At 41.5% G+C, this 23,355-nt stretch overlaps 2 protein-coding genes across 5 annotated transcripts in view; both read right to left on the bottom strand.

Annotated features, from left to right (window-relative positions):
* Positions 1-23,355, bottom strand: part of LOC147018659 (rho GTPase-activating protein 7-like) — a 315,962-nt gene that overhangs the window by 213,044 nt on the left and 79,563 nt on the right. For all 4 annotated transcript variants that reach the window (XM_085898557.1, XM_085898556.1, XM_085898559.1 and 1 more), the window contains one exon: positions 9,676-10,018. In XM_085898557.1, the coding sequence (XP_085754683.1) occupies positions 9,676-10,018 (343 nt within the window). The remainder of the gene's footprint in view (positions 1-9,675; positions 10,019-23,355) is intronic.
* Positions 14,958-16,815, bottom strand: LOC147018661 (uncharacterized). Its single transcript, XM_085900042.1, has one exon. It carries the CDS (start codon positions 16,172-16,174, stop codon positions 15,113-15,115), a length of 1,062 nt encoding a protein of 353 aa, XP_085756168.1. The 5' UTR covers positions 16,175-16,815; the 3' UTR covers positions 14,958-15,112.

Raw genomic sequence — 23,355 nt, forward strand, 5'->3', positions numbered from 1 at the left:
CTCTGTGTGATGCGCACTCGGGACAAGATTCCGTACAATTTGTCAAATTCAGAGCCAAAGTAATGCTAAACTGCAGGTTCGTGTCCGATTCATGTTCCGATTCATGTTCTCCACTATTCCAAATATAACATTAAATTGAAATTAAGTAGTTCCTCGATCATCGACTGACATCTGTAGATAGACAGACAAAGTGAACCAATCGCTTAGCCCTGCTTTTCACTTCGCACACGTGGGAAAATAAAAAGGCCCATGGCACTCTCTGCAGCTGCTTATAGAAAAACAAGATAGTCATCCGAATGCAAAAATACACAAAACGCCATCTGTGTAGTTCAATTTAGCTCCAAGGTCGATTGGTTTCTTTAGCATCTGTCCTCCAGGTCCTTTGTGGGTGCAGGTTTATATTTATAATGAATCAAATCACCTGCGTACAGTTAGTTTAGGTATCAATGAATGTTATACCAATGGTTGGCATGTGAAAGTCCTTTGCCCGATTCACACACAGATTATATTGTAGTCCTGTCAGGATATCTCAGAGGTAGTGTACACTCACCTTTCAGCTTTTTAATCGAGGTTCAATTCCTGGCCCGACTCGAAAAGCTTATCCGTTGTTTTAAGATGATGGCATCCTTTCAAGGGATGTTGAAGCAGGTGTGCCATCTGCTGGCATTGGTTGGTGTAAATCAAAGATACCTCACTGTGTGTCAAATTATTGGCCGAATTCTTCATTCCTCTCCTAACCTAAAGCGCTCCAATCAAATGGAAAACCAAATACTGCATTGCAGTCATCAGAAAGAACCTGAAGAAGAAAAGAGCAAAGATAGAGAACAAGTAAGACAGAGTGGCAACCTGTCGGTGTTGTGCTTCTCAGCCACATAAAAGGTAATCACTTGTGGGCACCCTCGCTTCGCTCTGTCGAGGAGTATCAGGCAACAACAACAACAACAACAAGAATCATTTGAAACGTTGTTGTCCTGCTTGCCTATGTGGGCACTGGTTGTGCCGTTTCCCTCGAGTATTTGTTGTTGGACTGCAAACTCAAATGAATCATTCCCCAGCACACAGGATGTGAAGAAGCATTGCATTAGCACCCTGTGCTTCCCATTGCCTAAGTACGTCTACATGTGGACTTAAAGTTAAAGGTATATGGAGTACTGACTTCATCATGATGTTATGTTCAAAATATAAGGTGCTTTTGCCATTTATGAGTGTCGATTTTTACAAGTCAAAAAATTTCATTCCCTTTTCTTCTGTTCTGTTTCTTTTTATGTACACTGCTGATAATGAAAGCAAAAATCACTGAATTTTGACCCCCTTCCACTCTAATCCCTATGTGAATGTGATATATATATATATATATATATATATATATATATATATATATATATATATATATATATATATATATATATACAGAATGCCCTTTTTCCTTTTCTCTCCTTACTCCTACCCTTTCCAACCCTCCTTTACCTTGTCTCACATCTCTTCTCCAATCCCAAATATTGCTTTCTCTCCCATCCTTCCACCATTGTCTTTCATTTCTCATTTCAGATTTTCTCAAGTATTCACCCACACTTCCAATCATACATAACAAATGGGTGGCCCCTCAGTAAAGATAAGTTGAAGTTTGTGAGTGCAAAGCATATATTGATTGAAAGCAAATTATATATCTGTGGCTACATGTAAGGTGAGAAAAAGAAGAACTCAATCAAGCTCGACAGTCAGTAAAGTACCTTTCTTTTCAAGGATGACCCAGAGGTATACACACTCACCTCTGAGCCGTCTAGCCCAGGTTTGAATATCGACCCAATGATGAACTGTCATCCCGGCATCTCGCAGACAAGGGGAGCCGTCCCACGGATGAACAACTTCCGACCCGTCTGCCAGCAATCGTTGGTCGACGTTAAAGATCCCACGGTGTCCTTCACAAAAAGTCATCGAGCTATCACCGGCACCCTGAACAAATGATTAATTCCTGCTACAACCTCCATGGGGCACTGCATCAGCAGCACAGCCAGCACTCCCAGCAATGATGCAACCAGCAGCCACAGGCTGCATACAAAATTTGAACCGAGAAGAGAACCTTATTGTATCATCAAATTATACAAATCAAAGAAAGTCAAGTATCGAGGCCAATTTTTGTTGGAATTTTAACCTGGTGCCACTTTCTGAAAACCCAAGCAGTGGCACAGCCAAATGTGAGCACGTCAAGAGAGATGTAAATACACTGTGTAGGGGACTCCAAAAGCACCCAAAGCAAATGATGCTTGATGGGGCTCTCGGTGTCGCCCAAAACACAGCCCAATGTGTTCAACGCCTGGGGAACGGCCCTTTGAGGCAGCCAAATTCCACAGGGCTGAAGTCAGGCCTGGCTCATGTGAACAGGTCTGATTCACAACTTAGACCGACCCAAATTCAATGCCCCTGTGCTAAAAAGTACTCATTGTGTATAGCATGGAGCCACCGATCCTGCTTTCCATCCCACACCCGTACATTCTTCCCAGGCAGCTGCTGTGAGAACCTCCTCTATTCCTTTTATGCGCAATTCTTTTGACTATTGCATCATTTACACGTTTGAGTTTTCAATTTCACTTGATTACATAATTTGATTTTTCAAAGCAAAGGTGTGTTTTCAGGGATTACTAAAGAAGAATATATCACTACATTATAATGGCATTTTACATATTTCCACAACTGTTGACATTTTCAAAAGTTGTTCTATGTTATATATATATATATATATATATATATATATATATATATATATATATATATATATATATATATATATATATATATATATATATATATATATATATATATATATATATATATATATATGTTAAACACCAAACTGACACTGAGACAAGCTGATCGGTGCGGTGTGACCAATGGTGTTGCAGAGTTGTTGCCTCACAGATCAATGGACCCTTTAAGTTCTTAATTCATTCCTTTTGTAAGCAGCCTGCGGCTACTGGTTGCATCATTGCTGGGAGTGCTGGCTGTGCTGCTGATGCAGTGCCCCCTGTAGGTTAGGGAAGGAATGTGCAATTTGTTTCGGGTGCTGGTGATAGCTCACCTACTCTTCGAGAAACACTGCGATTTTTAACATCCACCAACTAATGTTTGCAGATGGGACACCCAGTTTAATGTCCACACATTGATGCCTCGTCCTGCCTGTGAAACACTGGAATGACAGTTTATAGCTTTGTCGGGATTCAAACCCAGGCGAGACAGCTTTGAGGCAAATGTGCCTACCTCTTGGAATATAAATCTAGTCCATGGAATATCAATATGAAAAGGATCCCAGAATGCATTGTCAAGATCAATGGACTAAGTCATCTAAGAGCTGTAACGATGTGTTTTTTTTTTTTTTTACCTCTGCCACCGAAGGAGGACAGAGGTTATGTTTTCACCCCTGTTAGTCTGTCTGTCTATCTATCTGTCTGTATGTCTGTGAGCAGGATATCTCAAAGAGTTATGAATGGATTCGGACAAAATTTGGTGCACAGGTTGGGTGTGTGACAAGGGCAAATTGATTGAACTTTGGTGAATATCTGGATCCGGATCCGAGATTTTTTTCAGTAATTCTTCACCATTGAGAGATAGGGCAAAAAACAATAAAACGCACGACATCTCAAAAACTTATGGACGGATTCGGATAAAACTTGGTGAACAGGTTGGATGTGCGACAAGGAAGAATTGATTTGGTTTTGGTGAAGATCCGGAGACGGGAATTATTGAAGTGATTCCTCACCTTTGAGAGACAGGGTGAAAGACAATATACAGTATAGTATGATATTTAAAGATGTTGAGGACGGATTATGACAAAACTAGGTGGATGAGTTTGGTCGGTGACAAGAACAAGCAATTCGATTTTGGTTCAGGTACGGTTACAGATCCGGCCTATCAATGGGATATAAAATGTAAATTATTCTGCCTGGTGGATGTACTCGCTCGACTGAGTGCAGTTATAGTTTTTCCTTGTGGTCTTAAAAAAAAAAACTTTAGTTAAATCTCAGTCCTTGAAAGATGATTACATAATGAAGCAGAACGGAATTCGGGACAGCACATACCTCCACCAGGCTGAACAGTTTACGTTTTGTATTCCAATGATTGGCCGCATCTGGATTTGGACTTGAACGAAATTCGGATCAGCTTGTTCTTGTCACCTTACCAACTAATCCACCTAATTTTGTCATAACTCGTCAATAACATTTTGAACTAGAGGGGGAGCACTCGGTAGAGTGCAAAACCTCCGCCGCCAATACTACTGGGTCACTTAAGTGAACCTGATATCCTATTCATTGTAGGTCAAAACGGATCAGACTCTACTGAACCACGATTGAATAAACTAAACTAGATCGACGCGCATGTAGACATGCCAAAAAAATAAAATCTAATTTTTTTTTTGAAAAAAAAGTTGCAAAATTTGTTGTTTTTTTTCTCTAACAAATTTATTTATTTTTGGTTGGAAATCACTTAAAACATGTATAAATGCAAAAACAAAAATTCAAATATTTTTTCAAAATGGCCACCATAGCGGCCATATTGGACTTTGGACCAAGTCCAAAATCTAATGGCATGACCCTTGGACCATACCAAATCCCCCCACCGAGTTTCGTCGAAATCCGTCCAGGAGTTTTTTCCGTAATACTGTTCACAAACAAACAAACAAACAAACAGAGAGGGGTGAAAACAGTAACCTCTGTCCATCTTCGATGGCGGAGGTTAAATACCAAACTATATTTCATTTTTAGCCCCATCTCTCAATGGTGAAGAATCACTTCAAAAATTCTCGTATCCGGATTTGTATCTTCACCAAAATTGAATCACTTCTTCCTCATGGCACTCTCAACCTGCCCACTAAGTTTTGTCTGAATCCGTCCATAACTTTTTGAGATATTGTGCTATATATTGTTTTTCCAATATATAGCACAATATTTGCCTATTTCTTATCACTCATTGGTGAAGAATCGCTTTAAAAAAATTCTCATGTCCGGATCTGGATCTTCACCAAAATCGAATCAATTCATCCTTGTCACACACCCAACCTGTCCACTAAACTTTGGCTGAACCCATGCACAACTTTTTGTGATATCTTGCTCACAGAAAAACAGACAGACATGGGTGAAAACATAACCTCCATCCACCTTTGGCGGTGAAGGTAATGAAATAGAAAAGCACTCACCCATATTTCAGTTGTCAGCTTTCACTGATGATAATCTAGTTATTTATCAGGAATGTGAATGTTTTTTGACTTTTCTGCCCCCTGCTGAACAGGCCCTGGCAAGGAGGAACTTGGAGAACCGTTATTTTCAGAGGTTGGTCGTTCATTTATCTTCTATTCTTGATGATTCAACAAACACATTGAATTTGCATTTGAAAACCGATCAAATCTACAGTTAGTAGATAAATAGATGCCATTAAGCTTTCTATAACATGTGCATAAATTAAACATTCCATCATATAAATCTTATTTAATATCTCCATCAGAATTGACTCAATCCACACACTATCAACTACCGTTGTATAATTTTTACCGACTGAAAAGGAAAGGAGATGTACAAGATCTGGGGAAGTACTGAAGCATCCCGCTTCTCAGTCACGTGATGAAGCTCATAGAGAGGATTCCGAATGGGAGGATATGGAAAAGTGTTGAGCAGAAGATAGGCAAAGAACATCAGTGGTTCATGGGCAACAGATGGGATGTTTCCAATGAGCAAGTTGGTTGAGAAGAGGGTGGAGATGCAAGGAGGAATGGCACTAGGATTTGTGGATCTTGGGAAGGCTTATGACACAGTCCCAAGAGATATGGTGATGGTGATGCTGAGATGGATGGGAGTGCTGTAAGGAAAAGTTATCATGGTGGAAGGTGTGTACGAAGGAACAAAGGGAAGAGTTTTGGATGGGCTCAGAATGTCAGAGGTGTTGTGCAATAACATTGGTTTGAGGCTAGGAAGCGCACTCAGCACATCAATGTTCATTATGGTGATAGAAACGGTCACCAGGAATGTCAGCATGAAAGGCATCCTCAGGAAGCTACTGTATGAAGACAATCTGGCAATAGTCGTGGATAGAGAGCAGAGATTCAAGAAGCGCTGGAGGCATGGAAGGAGGCATTTGAGAAGTATGGACTGAAGATGAGCCTGGAGAAGATGGAGGTGATGTGGGTCAGATAGCAGAGAGAGAGAGAGAGAGAGAGAGAGAGAGAGAGAAAGAGAGAGAGAGAGAGAGAGAGAGAGAGAGAGAGAGAGAGAGAGAGAGAGAGAGAGAAACTCAACATCAGGTTTGAGGGAAAGGAGATAAGGAAAGGAAAGTGATTCGTGAACAAAGGTGAAATGGTGTCCGCGATGGTAGTATGGAGACAGAGGTATGGAGAAGGATACAATGTGGGTGTGAATGCATGTAGGAAAGTGAAGTGTTTGATAACAGACAGGAAGATAGAGGAAGTTGAAAGGGAAAGTCTTGAGGTTGGGTGTAATTCCAGCATACCTTGGTGATCTGGAGATGGTAGCACAGACAGAGCAGCAACAACAGAGGTTGCAGATCTGTGAGAACAACTGGGTCAGAAGGATTGTGGGAGTGAAGAGAGTGGATAGAAGGAGGATGGATGAGCAGAGGGATGAGATGGGTGTGCAGATGAACTTAAAGGGAAGATTGGTAAGAAGTCAGCTGAAGTGGGCAGGGTACCTGGTGCTGATGGAGGGAGATGGACTTCCAAAGAGAGCAGGGGTGTGTTCAATTACCAAGTTTCTTGGAGAGTGCTCACCAAGTAGCGTATGTACTCATGCAAGCACTCCATTTGAAATTGATAAGGAATGGCTAGCTTGGCCAGCACTAGCGAGCTGCTTGGTACCGTAACTCAACACACCCCAGATGTGTTGAAAGAGTGACGCAGTAAAAACAGGAGTAGACTGGTTGAGATGGGAAGATTGTGTGAAGAGGAATGTCCAAAACATGAAGGTGGATGGAGAGTGGAGAGAGATGATTTGTGATAGTCTGTCGTCGAGGAGTGTTGTGGACAGAGCAGAGCAACAGCTCAGTACCAGTTTGGTTCACACCATATAAAGCGATTTTGAAGAAGAACACAAATTTAACTCTTCAGTGATTTACCCCAAATAAAGGTTCCACCTTTGAGATATTCTTATTTCACTTTCAAAAAAGTCATTGAAAAGCAAATATACATCTAATACTACTGTAATGGCCACAATTGCTCCCACCCAGGGCCACAATTGCTCCCACTCCCAATTACCAGGGACATATATGGCCCAAGTCTTCCACGAACCGGTTGGCCTGGCCTGATGTTCGACTCAAGGTAGCATGAATATTGAATACATAATACCCATGCACGTGAAGTGAAAAGCAGGATTAAGCAATTGGTTCATTTCTGTCTGTCTGTCTGTCATCGCATGCCTTCTGGTCTGTAAGTATCAGTTTATGATTGAGGAACAATTTAGTTTCAATTGAATGTTATAGTTTGAACATGGATCGGAAAACAAATCTGCAGTTTAGCAGTACTGTACTTTGGCTTTGAATTTGTCCCGATCACGCAATGATGCGCAGAGAGGAGTGAGACAATTTTTTAAGCTGTGAAGCTGCATCAAAATTTGGTATGTCCCTCCATCCGTCCGTCTGACAAAAATAAAGAAGAAGAACCTTTATAACCCCCAACCCACCGTGTTTTGTTCATTTGTCGGCTTCGCCTATCTATATATTACTAAAACTCTCATCTTGTATGTATGTATATATATATATATATATATATATATATATATATATATATATATATATATATATATATATATATATATATATATATATGTATGTTGCCGAAATGCAGCCAAAACGGTACAGGATAGCGCAATAATTTTAGGGCCACCGTAGTCACCTACACACCGCAGGTGAACACACCTGCGGTGTGCAGTATCAAGTTTCGTTCAAATCGGGCAACGAAAAAATTTATTACAAAATCAATTCCTGATTCAGTCAAGTACTCTTCGGGAGTATTTGATCAATGCAAACAACCTCAGCGGTGTAGGACATCATAAAGGACACAAACAACAGGCACGAATAACTAACATAACATGTTTTAAAATAAGGTGGTGTATAAAAGCTGCATCAGCATTGGTAAACTTCTGGAATTTTGTTTTTTCTACGACCTGTAAAATCTTTATTTTATTTCAATTGAATTACTGAATATTCTTGAACAATGTGGAACATAAATCACCTGCTTGGCACTTTCAAAACCCTTCTGTTGAGCAGTACTTGGACAAAATATTACGACATTTTATTTCATCACAACCAATCAAATTTGCCACTTATAGACTCTTGTTTCTCAAGACAGCATCATTCTCTTTAATTCGTTCATGGGTTCCAGTAATAATTCACCAACTCTTCAGGATACCCACTGTGGGATTGTTAACGCCCACCAATTAATGCTAGTAGATGGAACCTGGCTGAACATCCATCTGAGGGATGGTGCACTTTGTGATACAACTACCCTAACTGTGATAAACCAATCCGGCAGCTTCGAGTCAGGTCGGGACTCAAACGAAGACTAGACAACTGAACCGTTCTCTGGTAGGTGAACCATCTTATCATAACAAACAAACTATATATATATATATATATATATATATATATATATATATATATATATATATATATATATATATATATATATCCACATCAAAAACATGTGGAGTGTGACGAGCACTCCCCTGATCTCCACTGGACATAGTCCTACACTAAAGCGTCACTTCCAATCCAGAGGCCTTAGCCCGGTGACTATCAAACAGACAAAGATTACATGGTCAACATCAGTTAAACGTCAAACGGATCCATACCAATGGAGATCGGGAGAGTGCTCGTCACACTCCACACCTTTGGATTTACCCGTCGATTACATCGCATGCCTTCTGGTTGATCGGTTTGTATTTGCGGGAACAATTGTCTCGGTGGCAGACGGATGGTTGTTCTTTGCGGATTATGCAGTTTTACTGTGAGAGACAAAACCCGCAGCTGATGCTCACCTTTACAGCCAGGAGGTACGATGTGTGTGTGTGTGTACTTACTGTTGGTAAAAATAGTGCTCACAGCACCTATGTAGCATTCAGTTTTCCTTCATAACTTGGTTCCTTTTTCGTCCAAAATGAAATTGTACTTGGGTGGGGGGGGGGAGTTCTTCAATTGTACAATTTTTTATAAACTTGATTTTTTTCATTGCAGGGTGTTTCAAAAGTCCAGAATCACAGGGATATTTATTTTATAATTTAATTATAATAATTGTTCAAATTGCGAGCCCCTTGACATGCATACACATACTGTATATCAATTATTCTATGAAGGTTTTTTTTGAACGTTTGTTGACATTGACATCGATTTTAGCACATTAGTTTATGATTTCATTCTTCACATCTTCAATCGTTCGTGGTGTCATAGTATAGAAGACTGATTTCAGGTGGCTCCAAAAAGAAAATTAAAAAAAAGTCAATTGTATCATTGAATCTGGACAATGTAGCCAAGGGCCACCCATCAATGGGTCCACAATGTCCTATCCACCTCAAAGGCATCACATCAAAAACAAAATGAAAGTGAATTCCTATTCATCCTTCACACATTAGTAATGTAGAAAATGTCCTTGAAAAGGCTTTTGGGTGAGATTTTAAAACTTACCAGTGGTGTGGTATCGGGGATCATCGGCTGTGACCCATGTTCGCTGGATGACACGATGGCCATGGATGGATACGAAGTGGACAATGAGCTTGACGAGGACAGGTTCTCTTTAGCTGAGGGGCCTGAGGGACCATCTTGCAGGCGCTCACTTCGTCTTCTTTTCCGAGCCACGACGCCCGTTCGCACGACTCCAGCTGCAAGGAGGGCAGCTGATGATCTCCTTTCTGGGGCTTCTCTTGGCTCCTCGAAAGTGACCATCACTGTCGGGGTCTGGTGTTGGGTTGGGGTCGCACCGGCGATGGCGGTGCATCCTGTCTGCCGATTCACCTCAGGAGCGCCCCAGCTGTGGACAAGTAGACATGAGACACATTCAGACCGAGGATGCGATTTCTTATTAATTTCAAGTCACGAAACAAAGGTTATTTATTTATTTGTTTGTTGGTTTGAAGGAGGTTCAGGACTTGTGGGGCTCACAAACATGTTCATTTCATGCAAGTTATACGATGAATGAAACAACAACAATGTATATATTTTACCAGAATGGACAAATCAATAAAACGTTTAAAGTTGTGGTATTTGTGAGCGTGCTCACGGCTTCAGCTACTCAGATTATTGAGGCTGCAATGGAGGGTTAAGCGTTTCGAGATACATACACATATTATGTGCACAAGTATGGCAAGCTTGAGTCCTCTCTCAGGCCCCCACAAACAACTTCACCTGATGACCAAATTGTGCGTCATCCTTCATACCCCAGCCCCCCTAACCCCCACCTTCAGTTACAATTCGACCTGCACCCCCATGAAGAGGTAGGCCATCGTATGCCATTACCATGTACAGACTGCAAATTCCTGTCCTGACTACTGTCAAAGGAAATGGCAAACCACCCAGTGTATATTATTAACCCCTTCGATGAAGCTACTTTCATAGAACTATGGGCCTGGGGCTTTTCCGAGGAGTGTGTATTTCACGATGAGCCCCCTCGTATTTATCAGTTATGTCTTTTGTTTCACAAGCATGACCAACCTGCATATATAACTTGAAAAAACATCATATGACACTCGGCACGTTTACCTGTGACCTCACTGACAGATGGAACCGAGAGACAACATGTACTTCACAAACATTCTGCTCTATTCACCCTATCATTTGTCCGAGAACATCTTCGTTCTGCTTGGAAGTCAGCTGACATCACCTTCGTCAGCCAACTTCTTCTTCTGCTTCTTCTTCTTCTTCTTCTTCCTAACGGCACAATTATTCTCACGTTGCTGTGGGGTTGGCCAGGGGGTAAGTTTGGCTGAAGTCTTTCATGAACCGGCTGGCCAGGCCTGAGGTTCAACTAAGATTATGGCAGGAGTTTGTAATTTGGCCAGGGTGCTGGAAAAAGCTTTCCTCCTCTTTGTGAAGGACACCATGGGATATTTAACTGCCACTAACGCCAACAGATGGGCCTCCCAGTTTAATGTCTATCCGAGGGATGGCACACACATTGTTGAATCACCCTGCCCATGAAATACTGAGATGACAGTTTATAGCTGAGTCGAGATTCAAACCCAGGCTAGAGAGCTTAGAGGTGAATATGCATACCTCCAGCCTCTAGGTCTCGGCCATCCTAAAAATGCAGAAATGAATGTTCCCAAGGCTTCGGTGAACTAATAGTCTGAACGTATGCTCTGAGTCAGGTAGGTTGGTGTGAATCCCAGCCAAGTCATCCCAAAGACATTTTAAATGGTACACACTGCTTCCTTGCTTGATGCTTAGCATTTACAACAGATGAAGCACACACACTGATGCCTCACCTGCATGTGAATCACAGAGATGACAGAAGTGTGCATACTTCTCAGCCATTCTGCGACCCTCTTCATTAACCATCCTTGCTGTTTATTTCTGCCAATAAAAAAAAAATCCTCTTCCTCTTCACGGTGAAGCTCATTTTGTTTGCTTTGGTTTTAACCTCCATTTATATTGAGTGAAATGGAACATTTTGAATTATTCTCACTCAGATTTCATCATCACTGTAATGCATGTTGTTAAGTTTTTTAAACTTTCTTTATCGGTTTTTCATCAGTCAAAATGATTTGTTACATTACTTATCTGCATATGTGCTGTTTAAAGTAATAACACATCATTAATCGGCATATATCCGACCTTTGAATTACTTTTGAAATTGATATAGCAAACATTGCCTTCATAACCATCCCTGCGACTTATATCTGTATATGGCGTGAGCAAAAATCCCTTCCGCTTTGCTGTGAAAGTCAGTGTTGGCTTCTTTGGTTTTAAACTCTGCTTAAAATGAGTGAAATGAAACATTTTGAAAAACTGTTTTCTCGCTGAGATGTCAACATCACCGTCAAATTGTTTAAACTTTCAATATATAAGACGAAGATAATTTGTAATACCAGCGACCACCAGGGACAATATGACACATTTACATAGAGAGAATTGGGGTCTTCCCCCCCCCACTTGAATCCCCTCCCCCAGATATGCTACCCAGACAGAAACCATACACGGGGTACGCTTAGGCAACATGCAAAATTTGGTTGGATTTGGTTCAGCAGTTTTTTAGTTTTTGAAGCATATATAAACAAGCAAATAAATATACAAATAAACAAATAAGAAAAAGACGTCATGCAGAGCACGATACTTGCAAAATCCATAAAAACAAATTTGACCTCAAAAATAACTGGTGGTTGAATTCAGTAACCTGATATGCAAATTCTGTTCAAATTTCTCGTCAATCGGATGAAAATTGAGGATTTTAGAAATTTGACAAAGTTGTTGACCTTTGGCCTATGTTGACTTTTTGACCTCAAAAACAATAGGCTTCTTCTTTATGATGAACTCTATCATGTGGTGAAGTTTCATGAAGATTGGTTTAAAATCGTGACCTGCAGGCAATAAACATACAGACAAATAAAGAGACAGACAGACAGACAGAATAACACACTAAACCAACCAATATTCTTGAAAAATATTTGATTTTTGCGAGTAATAAATTTCGAAATTCACTTTTATAGTATAGATTATCATTAGACTTCCAAATATGTATCAATGAAAGGCACTTATTCTTGCTGGGGTTTTTATGATAATATTTATGATTATTCGTATTCTTAATTTTTTATCATTATTATTATTACAAGTATTATTATTGTTATTATGCTATATTTTGTTATACGTTTTTCTCGGAGAACTATACACGTAAAACTTCACAAGTCATCAGATTGAGTGCATATCCTCAAATGAACCTGATTATTCTGAAGGCTTGGCACTTTCAGAATTGCCAAGGATAAATATTTCTTTTAAATGTGATGCTCGACATGGGATAATCAAAATCTTCCACATCGGGATTCAAGAGGTTGATGGATTTTGATGGAGAAAACTGGTTTATATGGCTTATGATACATATTGCTACTTCAACATTACGTCACAAATTAAAAAAAAATGATGGATAGTCAGTCCTTGATTAATGTTATAGTTACGTTCTTGAAAAGTGTGACTTTAACTGAAACGACTTTGAATGAATCCAATTTCCCCATAAGAATTGATGTAAATAAAGGGGGTTTGGTTCCAGGGAAAAATGTATCACTATTTACATATGGAGTATAAGTTTAATTTTTTTTTTAAACAAATCAATTGGATATCATCATCTCTAGTTGCTTCAGATCTTCATTGGTTAGCTCTTCTCTGTGTGATTGCAGAAGTTGTGTAACGTCGGCTTCTTCCACCTCATCAAAACCCGCTTAGTGGCCAAGCCGAGGACAACATATTCAAATCCTTTCAAGTCAATGACATGTCAAGGCCACAACTTCCTCCACACACCGTTCATGCACACCTGATCAACCTCAGCCCAGGACCCACTGATGTTATCAATGTACTTGAGGATATTTCCATCAGTTTAACATATAAACAGGTGACAGCTCGTCAGGTGGATCACTACCGTACTTGTCAAACACCTGAGATCGGAGAGGGTGACACAACCACCGATGTTATCGATGCACAACTCGGTGTATATAAGGCCTATTACTGCATGTACTCTGGGTGTGCTTATACACCAGTATTTACGGTATGATTTAAGCTGTTGCTTCATTAAAACCATGAGTTTGGTGCTAGATCAGAGATAAAACGGTTTCATAATAGAACGGTGAATGACTTTAAATGAGTATGGTCTCTCATATATCAGCGACTTAATAACGAAACAATGTTAACTGGGACAATGTTAAGCGAGGACTTACTGTATTTGTAAAAGTATGTGCTTATAGCAGCTGTTAACCAACAGAATATACATATATATATATTTTGCAAATATGTAAAAATAGGGCTTCGACAAAACACACACATACACAAAACTTTATTCCGAGAACATTGTTATGCGTAATCCACATCCTCTTCAAGGCATCTTCTCTCATGATCAACCAACACTTGGACCATAATCTTCCTTCCAAAGTTTTCTTAACGCATTTGGAATTGATTGGAAATTTCTTCGGTCTTGCTCCTTTTTCATTTTGGGGAATAAGTGGAAGTTGCATAAACTATCAATTCTAGGGAATATGGTATAGTCCATGGGCCAGATTGACCCCCCCCCGTGTACCCCCCCCCAGGACAGTATGAGACCTGTTTTATTTTACTCCTTCAACCTTCCCATTCATGAAAAGTGGATGCCACCATCACGAAATTGCGATGGACTACCTGTATGACGTCACTTTCAAAATGGCCGCCAGCAAAATCACCGAAATTTCAATTTTGCGCATATCTCAGCTGCTATCATAGCTAAAGACAAAATCTTGGTGTCTACACCCATATTTTTGAGGTCAAGGAATACAATGGTGTGCCCATAAAATCCTTAGGTTATTGGATCATTTAAAATTCAATAAAGTGGACACGGAATCCAGTGGAAATCTCATTTTCGAACAAATTTTCACGTCTATGATTAACCATGTGCATGGGATATTAGCTTTTTTTGATTTGTATGGATCTCATGCACATGTTTATCATATCCAATGGACTTTTATATGACTGACACAATTGCGGTATTGCACTGAAAGAGTCTATGTAGCATTCAATATGTTATGGAATTCAACATAAAACAGAATCACCTGTACATGTGAAAGGTCTTTTATTGTTTTTCAAATGAAAGCAAAACAATAAACAAATAAAAAAAACTTGATGTTACTTCATCATATCATTGTTGAAAGCAAAACAAAAAGGTAAAATAATAACAATAATTATCTTGATTAGAACATTGACAATGATTGTCAGGGAAGATAGAATGCAAGCTCCTGAAAATAAAAACTACACATCATAGAGACCATGAAATAAATAAATCAAATTTTAGAGGTACATAAATTAATTGTAAAACAAATTAACAGCCATCACACACAAAGGATTATTTTACATGCATGTACTAGCACATCACAACATCATGACTGTTCTTCAGTATTCAATCCTCTTCACTCTCACGACCAGACATGTTCATGTCAGATGCCCCATCTTGGTCAGAGTCATCGGATGAGGTGGCATCATCATCGTCATCATCATCATCCTCACTGGGCAGTTTGTCATCTTCCAGCGCTACCTCAGGGGGAATCAATGGTCCTCGGAACCACATTGGTTGAGTGTTACCATCACTAAGAAGCCATCCATGACCATCTGTTGCTCGTGGCACTCTTGGTTGAGGCATATCTGCAACTTTCCAGATACCAACCTGGTAGTTAGCACGTTTTACATGTTCTTGGAGCACTTTCTGGCAAGGTGGCAGTTGACTCATATCTATATTCCACTTTAAGTTGATATTACCATCTGTGCCTCCAGATTTCTCCCTCAACATTGCTCTACGAGCTGTGTCCACAGACTTGAAGCGCCCTCGTCCATAAATGGCACAGGTGAAGTGTTCAAGTTCTCCAAATAATGTAGTGGGAACTTCCCATGTGTCTCCGAGTTTGGACAATGCATCTATGAAGGCTTCTGATTTCTGGAGATGTTTGATGGGTTGAACTTTCCCAATCCCTTTGTATGCACTGGTGGTGTCACAGTGTGTAAGTGCATGGAGGGACATCAGTGCAGTACACATTCTCTGACCATATTGACTGGCTAGATCAGAGATGTTTAAGAGTCTCCTCTTGTTACCTGAACCAGTGTCAAAAATAATTGTTATTTCAAAAGTTGATGTGTAATGTAGCATTATGAAGAACACATAACTGTCAGGGCTTTGGATACATATTGTGCCATAACCTTGTGCCTGGGCGTAGGCACAGTACAGAACAATCCTGGTGTCTGTTTCTTCTTGGGCTGAATAAAGCTCAGGTAACTCTCTCTTTGTGACTGTTAGCCCATCATCACTATTCAACGCATAGCAGTGGCCTTGCACCACGAACACAACATTCCTCTGCACAAGCTTAGGAGCAAAGGAATTTGAAGACCACACATCCTTGATCACATCCACCAGCTGAGACTTGTTCTCGCCATTCATGAGGAAACACTTCCAATCTGCTGGTTTATTCATTAGTGGACCTCCAATAATTAGCTTTTCACCCGACCCACGTTGCTGTCATTCCATGTTCTTGATGGAGCCCTCCTGATACATATCTGTAGTAAAGATGAAGTTGGCTGTTTTGGGCATATTGTCAAATATCTGATGGCAAATCAGTTGAAAGTTGCCTGGGATATCTGTCATAGTGTGGAACACAGCATTGCCATCTTGAATGAGTAATGTGTCAGATTTATTATTCACACCTAACTACATTTGATCACCAAAAGGGCAGGCATACATGACTAAAACTATCTATGGGCCCAACACTGGAAATATAAATACAACATAACAATGAACAGAAACATGTATAGCAAGTTCACTTGAAAATTTGCGCGAAAATGAGATTTCCGCTGGATTCTGTGTCCACTTTATTGAATTTTAAATGATCCAATAACCTAAGGATTTTTATAGGCACACCATTGTATTCCTTGACCTCAAAAACATGGGTGTAGACACCAAGATTTTGTCTTTAGCTATGATAGCAGCTGAGATATGCGCAAAATTGAAATTTCGGTGATTTCGCTGGCGGCCATTTTGAAAGTGACGTCATACAGTTAGTCCATCCCAATTTTGTGATGGTGGCATCCACTTTTCACGTATGGGAAGGTCTAAGGAGTAAAATAAAACAGGTCCCATACTGTCCTGGGGGGGGGGGGGTGCACGGGGGTCAATCTGGCCTATGGACTAGTAGGTGAAGCAAAACTTTCCATTCTCAGGACTCTAACAGGATGCAGATATTGCACTTTGCATGTTGGTGCAACATTGTCATGGAGTACGATGGTGTCGTTCGGAATAGCTGTGCACGTTATTTTTGCAATGCACAACTCAAATGATCATGCACAATCATATGGTAGTAATCTCCATTCACGATTACACCCTGTGTAATTGTCCAGTTTAGCGAAATTCCAACATGATCGCAAAAGATCATGTGAAGCACCTCAGTGCTCCCTTTTGATGCTTGACTTTTATGGAAAGTGAAAGAGCAAGCCCTTTCATTTCTGCTCAATGAGACTTCACTTCTAGTTTGCAGTTGTGGCACCATGTTTTGCCTCCAGCAATATGATGCGTTCCAACAAAGTGTCACCTTTCCAATGAAAATTCCAAAGATGCATAGAGCAAACTCGTTCAATTTCTGCACCTCTTTGAGGATGTGCAGCACCAATCTTACAATCGACTTTCTTTTTCTCCATATCATGATCGGTAACAGTAATTCAGTGATGGCTATCCTAACACTTCGATGGTTGGCTATTCCAGACTCTGCCACAAGTTATTGTATTGGGATATGCCTTGACAGCGACTTTGTCCTCACGTCACCTTGTGGAAGACCTGCCTGAATACACTGCATTGAGCAAATCAGTTTCACAACTACAAAAGTACAGTATCCATAGATAAATAGTTCTCTAGTGCAGACAGGTGTTAGGAGAAAATATAATTTATTGGTGGATTTCATGTGCAATTCTTCTTCTGCACAATCATGAATGTAAAGGTTATAAGATGAGTTCCCTTACAAGACACTTTGACACAGGAGGACACCATTAGGTCCATCAATACCTGCACTCTTATTACCAACCTTTGGTTGTTTGTCCATGCTCCATCCTTTTTAAATGCTGAGTGTCAAGCAAGGAAGCAGCACATACAATTTTAAAGTCCTTGGTACAACTCAGCCAGGATTTAAACCACTGACCATCTCCCAGACTCAAAGCAGACACCCCATCCATTATACCACCAAAGCTGGTTTCACAATGTTAACATTACAAATTATTTTGTATTTTTTACATGTATTTACAAGGTTGTTTCACATTGGTAAAATCACTCGTATAAACAGAGAGTGCTCTGCTACTAGGTGGTGTGTGATGTGTTGTATTTATTAAAGGATTTATTTCCTTTCAGGAAAGGTGTTTGTTTTCATAATTTTAAATGAGGCAAAAATCAAAAGAGGATTATTAAATGTTATTAAAATTTTCACATTAGTCTCTACTAGAAAAGGAGCCGTGTGTACGAGTTCGCCCATTGGTTGAACATTTCGCCTGACTCCACACTCCACCCACAATTTCTATACCACCACCGCCATATTTCTATTCATATATAGGGCTGAGGTTTCATATTGACCTCTTTTGTAAGGCACATGCTTTATGACTCTCTTACGACTTTATCTTAACTCTCATTCGATATCTAATTTAATTTATCATCGTGGCTGAGATGGTTTAAGACTCGGTTGCAAAAAAAAGGGGAAGAAAATCATAAAGATATTGATGTTTTAAAAATCAAAACGCATTTTAGGAGCCATTTCAGGTCAGGGTCAGGCGCAATTCAGAGGGGAGAAAAGGGAGAGGGGAGATGGTGGAGTGGGGGGAGGAGAGGAGAGGGACAGAATGAGGAGAGGCAGGGGGAACAGAGTGAGTGGGAGGTAGGGGGGACAGAGTAAGGGGAGGGAGGGGGACAGTGTAAGGGGAGGGAGGGGAACAGAGTAAGGGGAGGGAGGGGAACAGAGTAAGGGGAGGGAGGAGGGACAGAGTGAGTGGGAGGTAGGGGGTCAGTTTGAGTGGGAGGTATGGGGGGACAGAGTAAGGGGAGGGGTATGGGGGGACAGAGTAAGGGGAGGCGGTATGGGGGGACAGAGTAAGGGGAGGGGGTATGGGAGACAGAGTAAGGGGAGGAAGGGGGACAGAGTGAGGGGATGGGGTGGGATAAATTAAGGAGGAGGGAGGGGGGACAAAAGGAAGGGAGGGACAGGGGACAGAGTGATAGAAATGGGGAGGAGGGGTGAGAGAGGTGGAGGAAAGGAGAGAGAGGAGGGGAGAATGAGATGGCACGAGAGAGGGTGGGGGGAGAGAGAGGGAGAGAGAGAGAGGGGGAGAGAGAGAGAGGGGAGAGAGAGAGAGGGGAGAGAGAGAGAGGGGAGAGAGAGAGAGGGAGAGAGAGAGAGAGAGAGAGAGAGGAGAGAGAGAGAGGGAGAGAGAGAGAGGGGAGAGAGAGAGAGAGAGAGAGAGAGAGGGAGAGAGAGAGAGGGGAGAGAGAGAGAGAGAGAGAGAGAGAGGAGAGAGAGAGAGGGGAGAGAGAGAGAGGGAGAGAGAGAGAGGGAGAGAGAGAGAGGGAGAGAGAGAGGGGAGAGAGAGAGAGGGGATAGAGAGAGAGAGGGAGAGAGAGAGGGAGAGAGAGAGAGGGAGAGAGAGAGAGGGGAGAGAGAGAGAGGGAGAGAGAGAGAGGGGAGAGAGAGAGAGAGGGAGAGAGAGAGAGGGAGAGAGAGAGAGGGAGAGAGAGAGAGGGGAGAGAGAGAGAGGGAGAGAGAGAGAGGGGAGAGAGAGAGAGGGAGAGAGAGAGAGGGAGAGAGAGAGAGAGAGAGGGGAGAGGGGAGAGGGGAGAGGAGAGAGGAGAGAGGAGAGAGGAGAGAGGAGAGAGGAGAGAGGAGAGAGGAGAGAGGAGAGAGGAGAGAGGAGAGAGAGGAGAGAGGAGAGAGGAGAGAGGAGAGAGGAGAGAGGAGAGAGGAGAGAGGAGAGAGGAGAGAGGAGAGAGGAGAGAGGAGAGAGGAGAGAGGAGAGAGGAGAGAGGAGAGAGGAGAGAGGAGAGAGGAGAGAGGAGAGAGGTGAGAGGAGAGAGGAGAGAGGAGAGAGGAGAGAGGAGAGAGGAGAGAGGAGAGAGGAGAGAGGAGAGAGGAGAGAGAGAGAGAGAGAGAGAGAGAGAGAGAGAGAGAGAGAGAGAGAGAGGGAGAGAGAGAGAGAGACAGAGAGAGAGAGAGAGAGAGAGAGAGAGAGAGAGAGAGAGAGAGAGAGAGAGAGAGGAGGAGGAGAGAGTTGAGGTCCTGAAGTCACATTTTTACAACACTGTACGTGGAATTTCCATGGGTCCCTGCTCCCGTCCCGTTTGCCACAGGATAGAGCCGACTCTTTCCTTATCTATTCTTCACTGGAATATGCTACATTTAAAATAAATCATAGATCTACACTTTAAATAGCAGAAAAATACTTTGTAAAATACACATGTAGTAAACATTCATTCTGTCGTCATTGTGCCAGACTAGACTTAACTCTGTGTGTACTACAGTAATGCGTTCAGAACTGCTTTCTGCTTTGATACATTGACCACACAACAGGAGGAAGATTATAAGTCTATTTGGCTTCAGTGCAGGGCTAAAGAAAGACTTAATTTTGACATTGATAACCTCTTTAACTTCCAAAATGGTAAAATGTGTTTGTAGCGCGCTGTGCATGTACATCTATAGTTTGTGAAATAGTGAACATTCACAGGCACACTTCGTCATGCCAAACTTAAAAAGAGAACATTTCCTGTGTGTACTACAGTCCTGCATTCAGATGTCTAATACTGTGTGATACATCTCTAAAAGTAACACTTGATACTTTTTCTGTGTGAATTGTTCTGCTTTGATCAGGTCAGGTATGAGAGCATGCACTGGAACAGCGCATTGCTGCATCCACTTTCCACCGGTACTCCAGGGGCCTCCGACTGGCCATTCCCATCTCCTTGAGATTCTGATCAACCTGCTGCAACCACGAGGCACGTGGTCAGCCCATTGGCCCCCTCCACTCACGAGGCACCCTCGCTCAGAGAATCTGGTGAGCATGATCAGCGTCAGGAAAATGAGCCACATGTCCATACAGCCACAGCTGATGCTCACGGACTATGCATGTAACAAATATCATTTGAGTCTCTCAGCAACCGCTCGGAGGACACAAAGTCTGACCAGCGATAGCCAAGGCTTCTCCAAAGAGACCTGGTACCAAAGGAATGAAGTCTCCATCTCAGATCCCTTTTCAGAGTCCAAGTCTCACATCTGTAGAGCAAGGCTGGAAGCACAAAGGACCTGAAGACTTGGACTTTTATCCTCCTGCGCAGGTACCGACAGTGCCACACTCCATAATCCAGTGAATCCCTGACTCCACAGGCCCAACTCAGACATCTATTGACCCCTGGCTCACAGCCAGCAGAGACATGAATATCACTGCCAAGGTAAGTGAATCTCTCCGTGACCTCAACATCTTCACCACAAACAGTTTTGACCCAGGAAACCCGTAATCCCAGCGGTTCCGACTGCTCATTCAGCACCTCCTGAACCCCCAAAAGAATATCCGGAGTCCACAAAGATGATTGCATCATCTGCAAAATCAAGGTCAGAGATCTTGACATTCCTAAATGATGCACTGCAGCTTGATCTCTCCAACATCCTCCCCATAATCCAGTCCAGAGAAGTGCTGAAAAGTGTGTGGGCCAGGACACACCCCAAATGAACTCCAGTAACAACTGGAAATAAGTCAGAGATGGTATCACCACATCTCACAGCACTCTCAGTACCAGAGTATAGTTCAGACATCAGATTGATCAGTTTTGGTGGCACCCCCCAAAGACCAAGAATCCTCCAGAGGGCATCCTGATTTAATGAATCTAACGGTTTGCAGAGATCAACAAAGGCTGCAAGCAGCCACTTCCCAGACTCTTGTCTGTGTTCGGTGAGGACCCGAAGAGCAAGGATACGGTCAATTGTTGACCTCTTTGGTGGAAAGCCTAACTGCTCTGGGCGCTGCTGCTCAAGCAAATAGTGGTGGACACTATCAATAATTATCCGAGCAAAGACCTTGCCTGGCACTGAGAGGAGCATCACCCCTCAGTAGTTGTTGCAGTGCTGGCTATCACCCTCAGTAGTTACAGTATATGTGACATCCTATGAAAGTAATTTCCCACTAATAGGGAATAACTTTGAAATTAATGTTCTTTTTTTAATATCCTGAACCCAAGTTACTGGTATTCTGTGTTTAAAAAACGTTGTTTGAATATCTTGTCAATTTTCATGGAGTGAAACGGAATGATATTTAGTACATCCAAGCTATGAACGTCAGACTTATCAGTTGGATGCATCTAAACACGACTGGCTTTTGGACTTTTTGTTCATCCATGTTTTGCTGGTCTATCAACAAAAATTAGAATCTAAGACTGAAATTGGATTTGTTCTCAAAGTTTTGGCAAGGAATCTTTTCAAAGTAAACTTATCTGCCCTTCTTCATCTCCCTTCATTGCTCAACTCTTTCTTCTCCCTCCTTTTGCTCGACCTTCAATCTTTTTCTATGGCTCTTGTTTGCATTTACTGATTTTATGGCTTTGGATTGCAATTATCAGTGCTGCTGTGAAACATCATTTGGAACCTAGCATGCATTTCATTCAATCCCATGGGAAAATATTTGTCTATACACCCCAAAAAATTTGAGCTTCCTGTTAAAGGTCAACATTATAATAAAATACACCTCTACTACTGCTACGACTACTTTATCGGCCGGCATCATTCCTACATTCTTGGGGGGTCAGCCAGGAAAGGTGTTTGGCTCAAATATTTCCCAAACAGGATAGTCAAGAGTGACGTTTGACTGAAGATAGCAAGAATTTGGAATTGGGCCAGTTTGGCAATAACTCACCTAATCTTTGCAAAAGACACTGTGGGATCTTCAACATCCATCAACAACCAACACTAGCAGGTGGATTATCTGGATTAATGTCCTTCCGATGGACGGCGCACACATTGATGCCTCACCCTGCACGTAAAACACCAGGATGGCAGTTTATAGCTGAGTCGACGTTCGAACTCAGACTCGACAGCTCAAAGGCGAATGTGCACATACTCTCAGCCATTTTATGCTAGCCATTAATGCTCGATCTCTGCATAGTTTTAAAGCTTTACTGTAAACATTTTTGAAAATATAGATTTCAACAAGAGGAATTTATTGTTTGTCTACTCACTGTTCCATATCTGCAAATTTACTTTTACACTTGACAAAACAAAGACTCATTTGATACAATTCCACTCGTGGGAAATCTATCATAAGATGTTATCATTGTTACTTTGTCCAGGCAATTTTGATCTCATTCCTAGCGATTTCCATGTATTTGGATCATTTAACAAATATTTTCGTTGTCACAACTCGCAAGTTTCACATAATAAGTTTGTGTAAGAATGTTTTTACAATTGAATAGCTATACAGCAGCTTCTTAAGTTTCAGAATTGTTTCATGGGGTAGGTAATGTGTTTCTGCATTGCACACTATTCTGTGTACACGGCATGGATTTCACTATTCAAACAAAGTAATCATTATCTCACTAAAATGATCAAAATTGACGGTTTTGGTGCTTACTGAATTTCTTTACATCACTTA

This window comes from Eptatretus burgeri, chromosome 10, assembly GCF_056783735.1.
Source record: "Eptatretus burgeri isolate ZD-2024b chromosome 10, Ebu_testis_v1, whole genome shotgun sequence".
Classification (NCBI taxonomy): domain Eukaryota; kingdom Metazoa; phylum Chordata; class Myxini; order Myxiniformes; family Myxinidae; genus Eptatretus; species Eptatretus burgeri.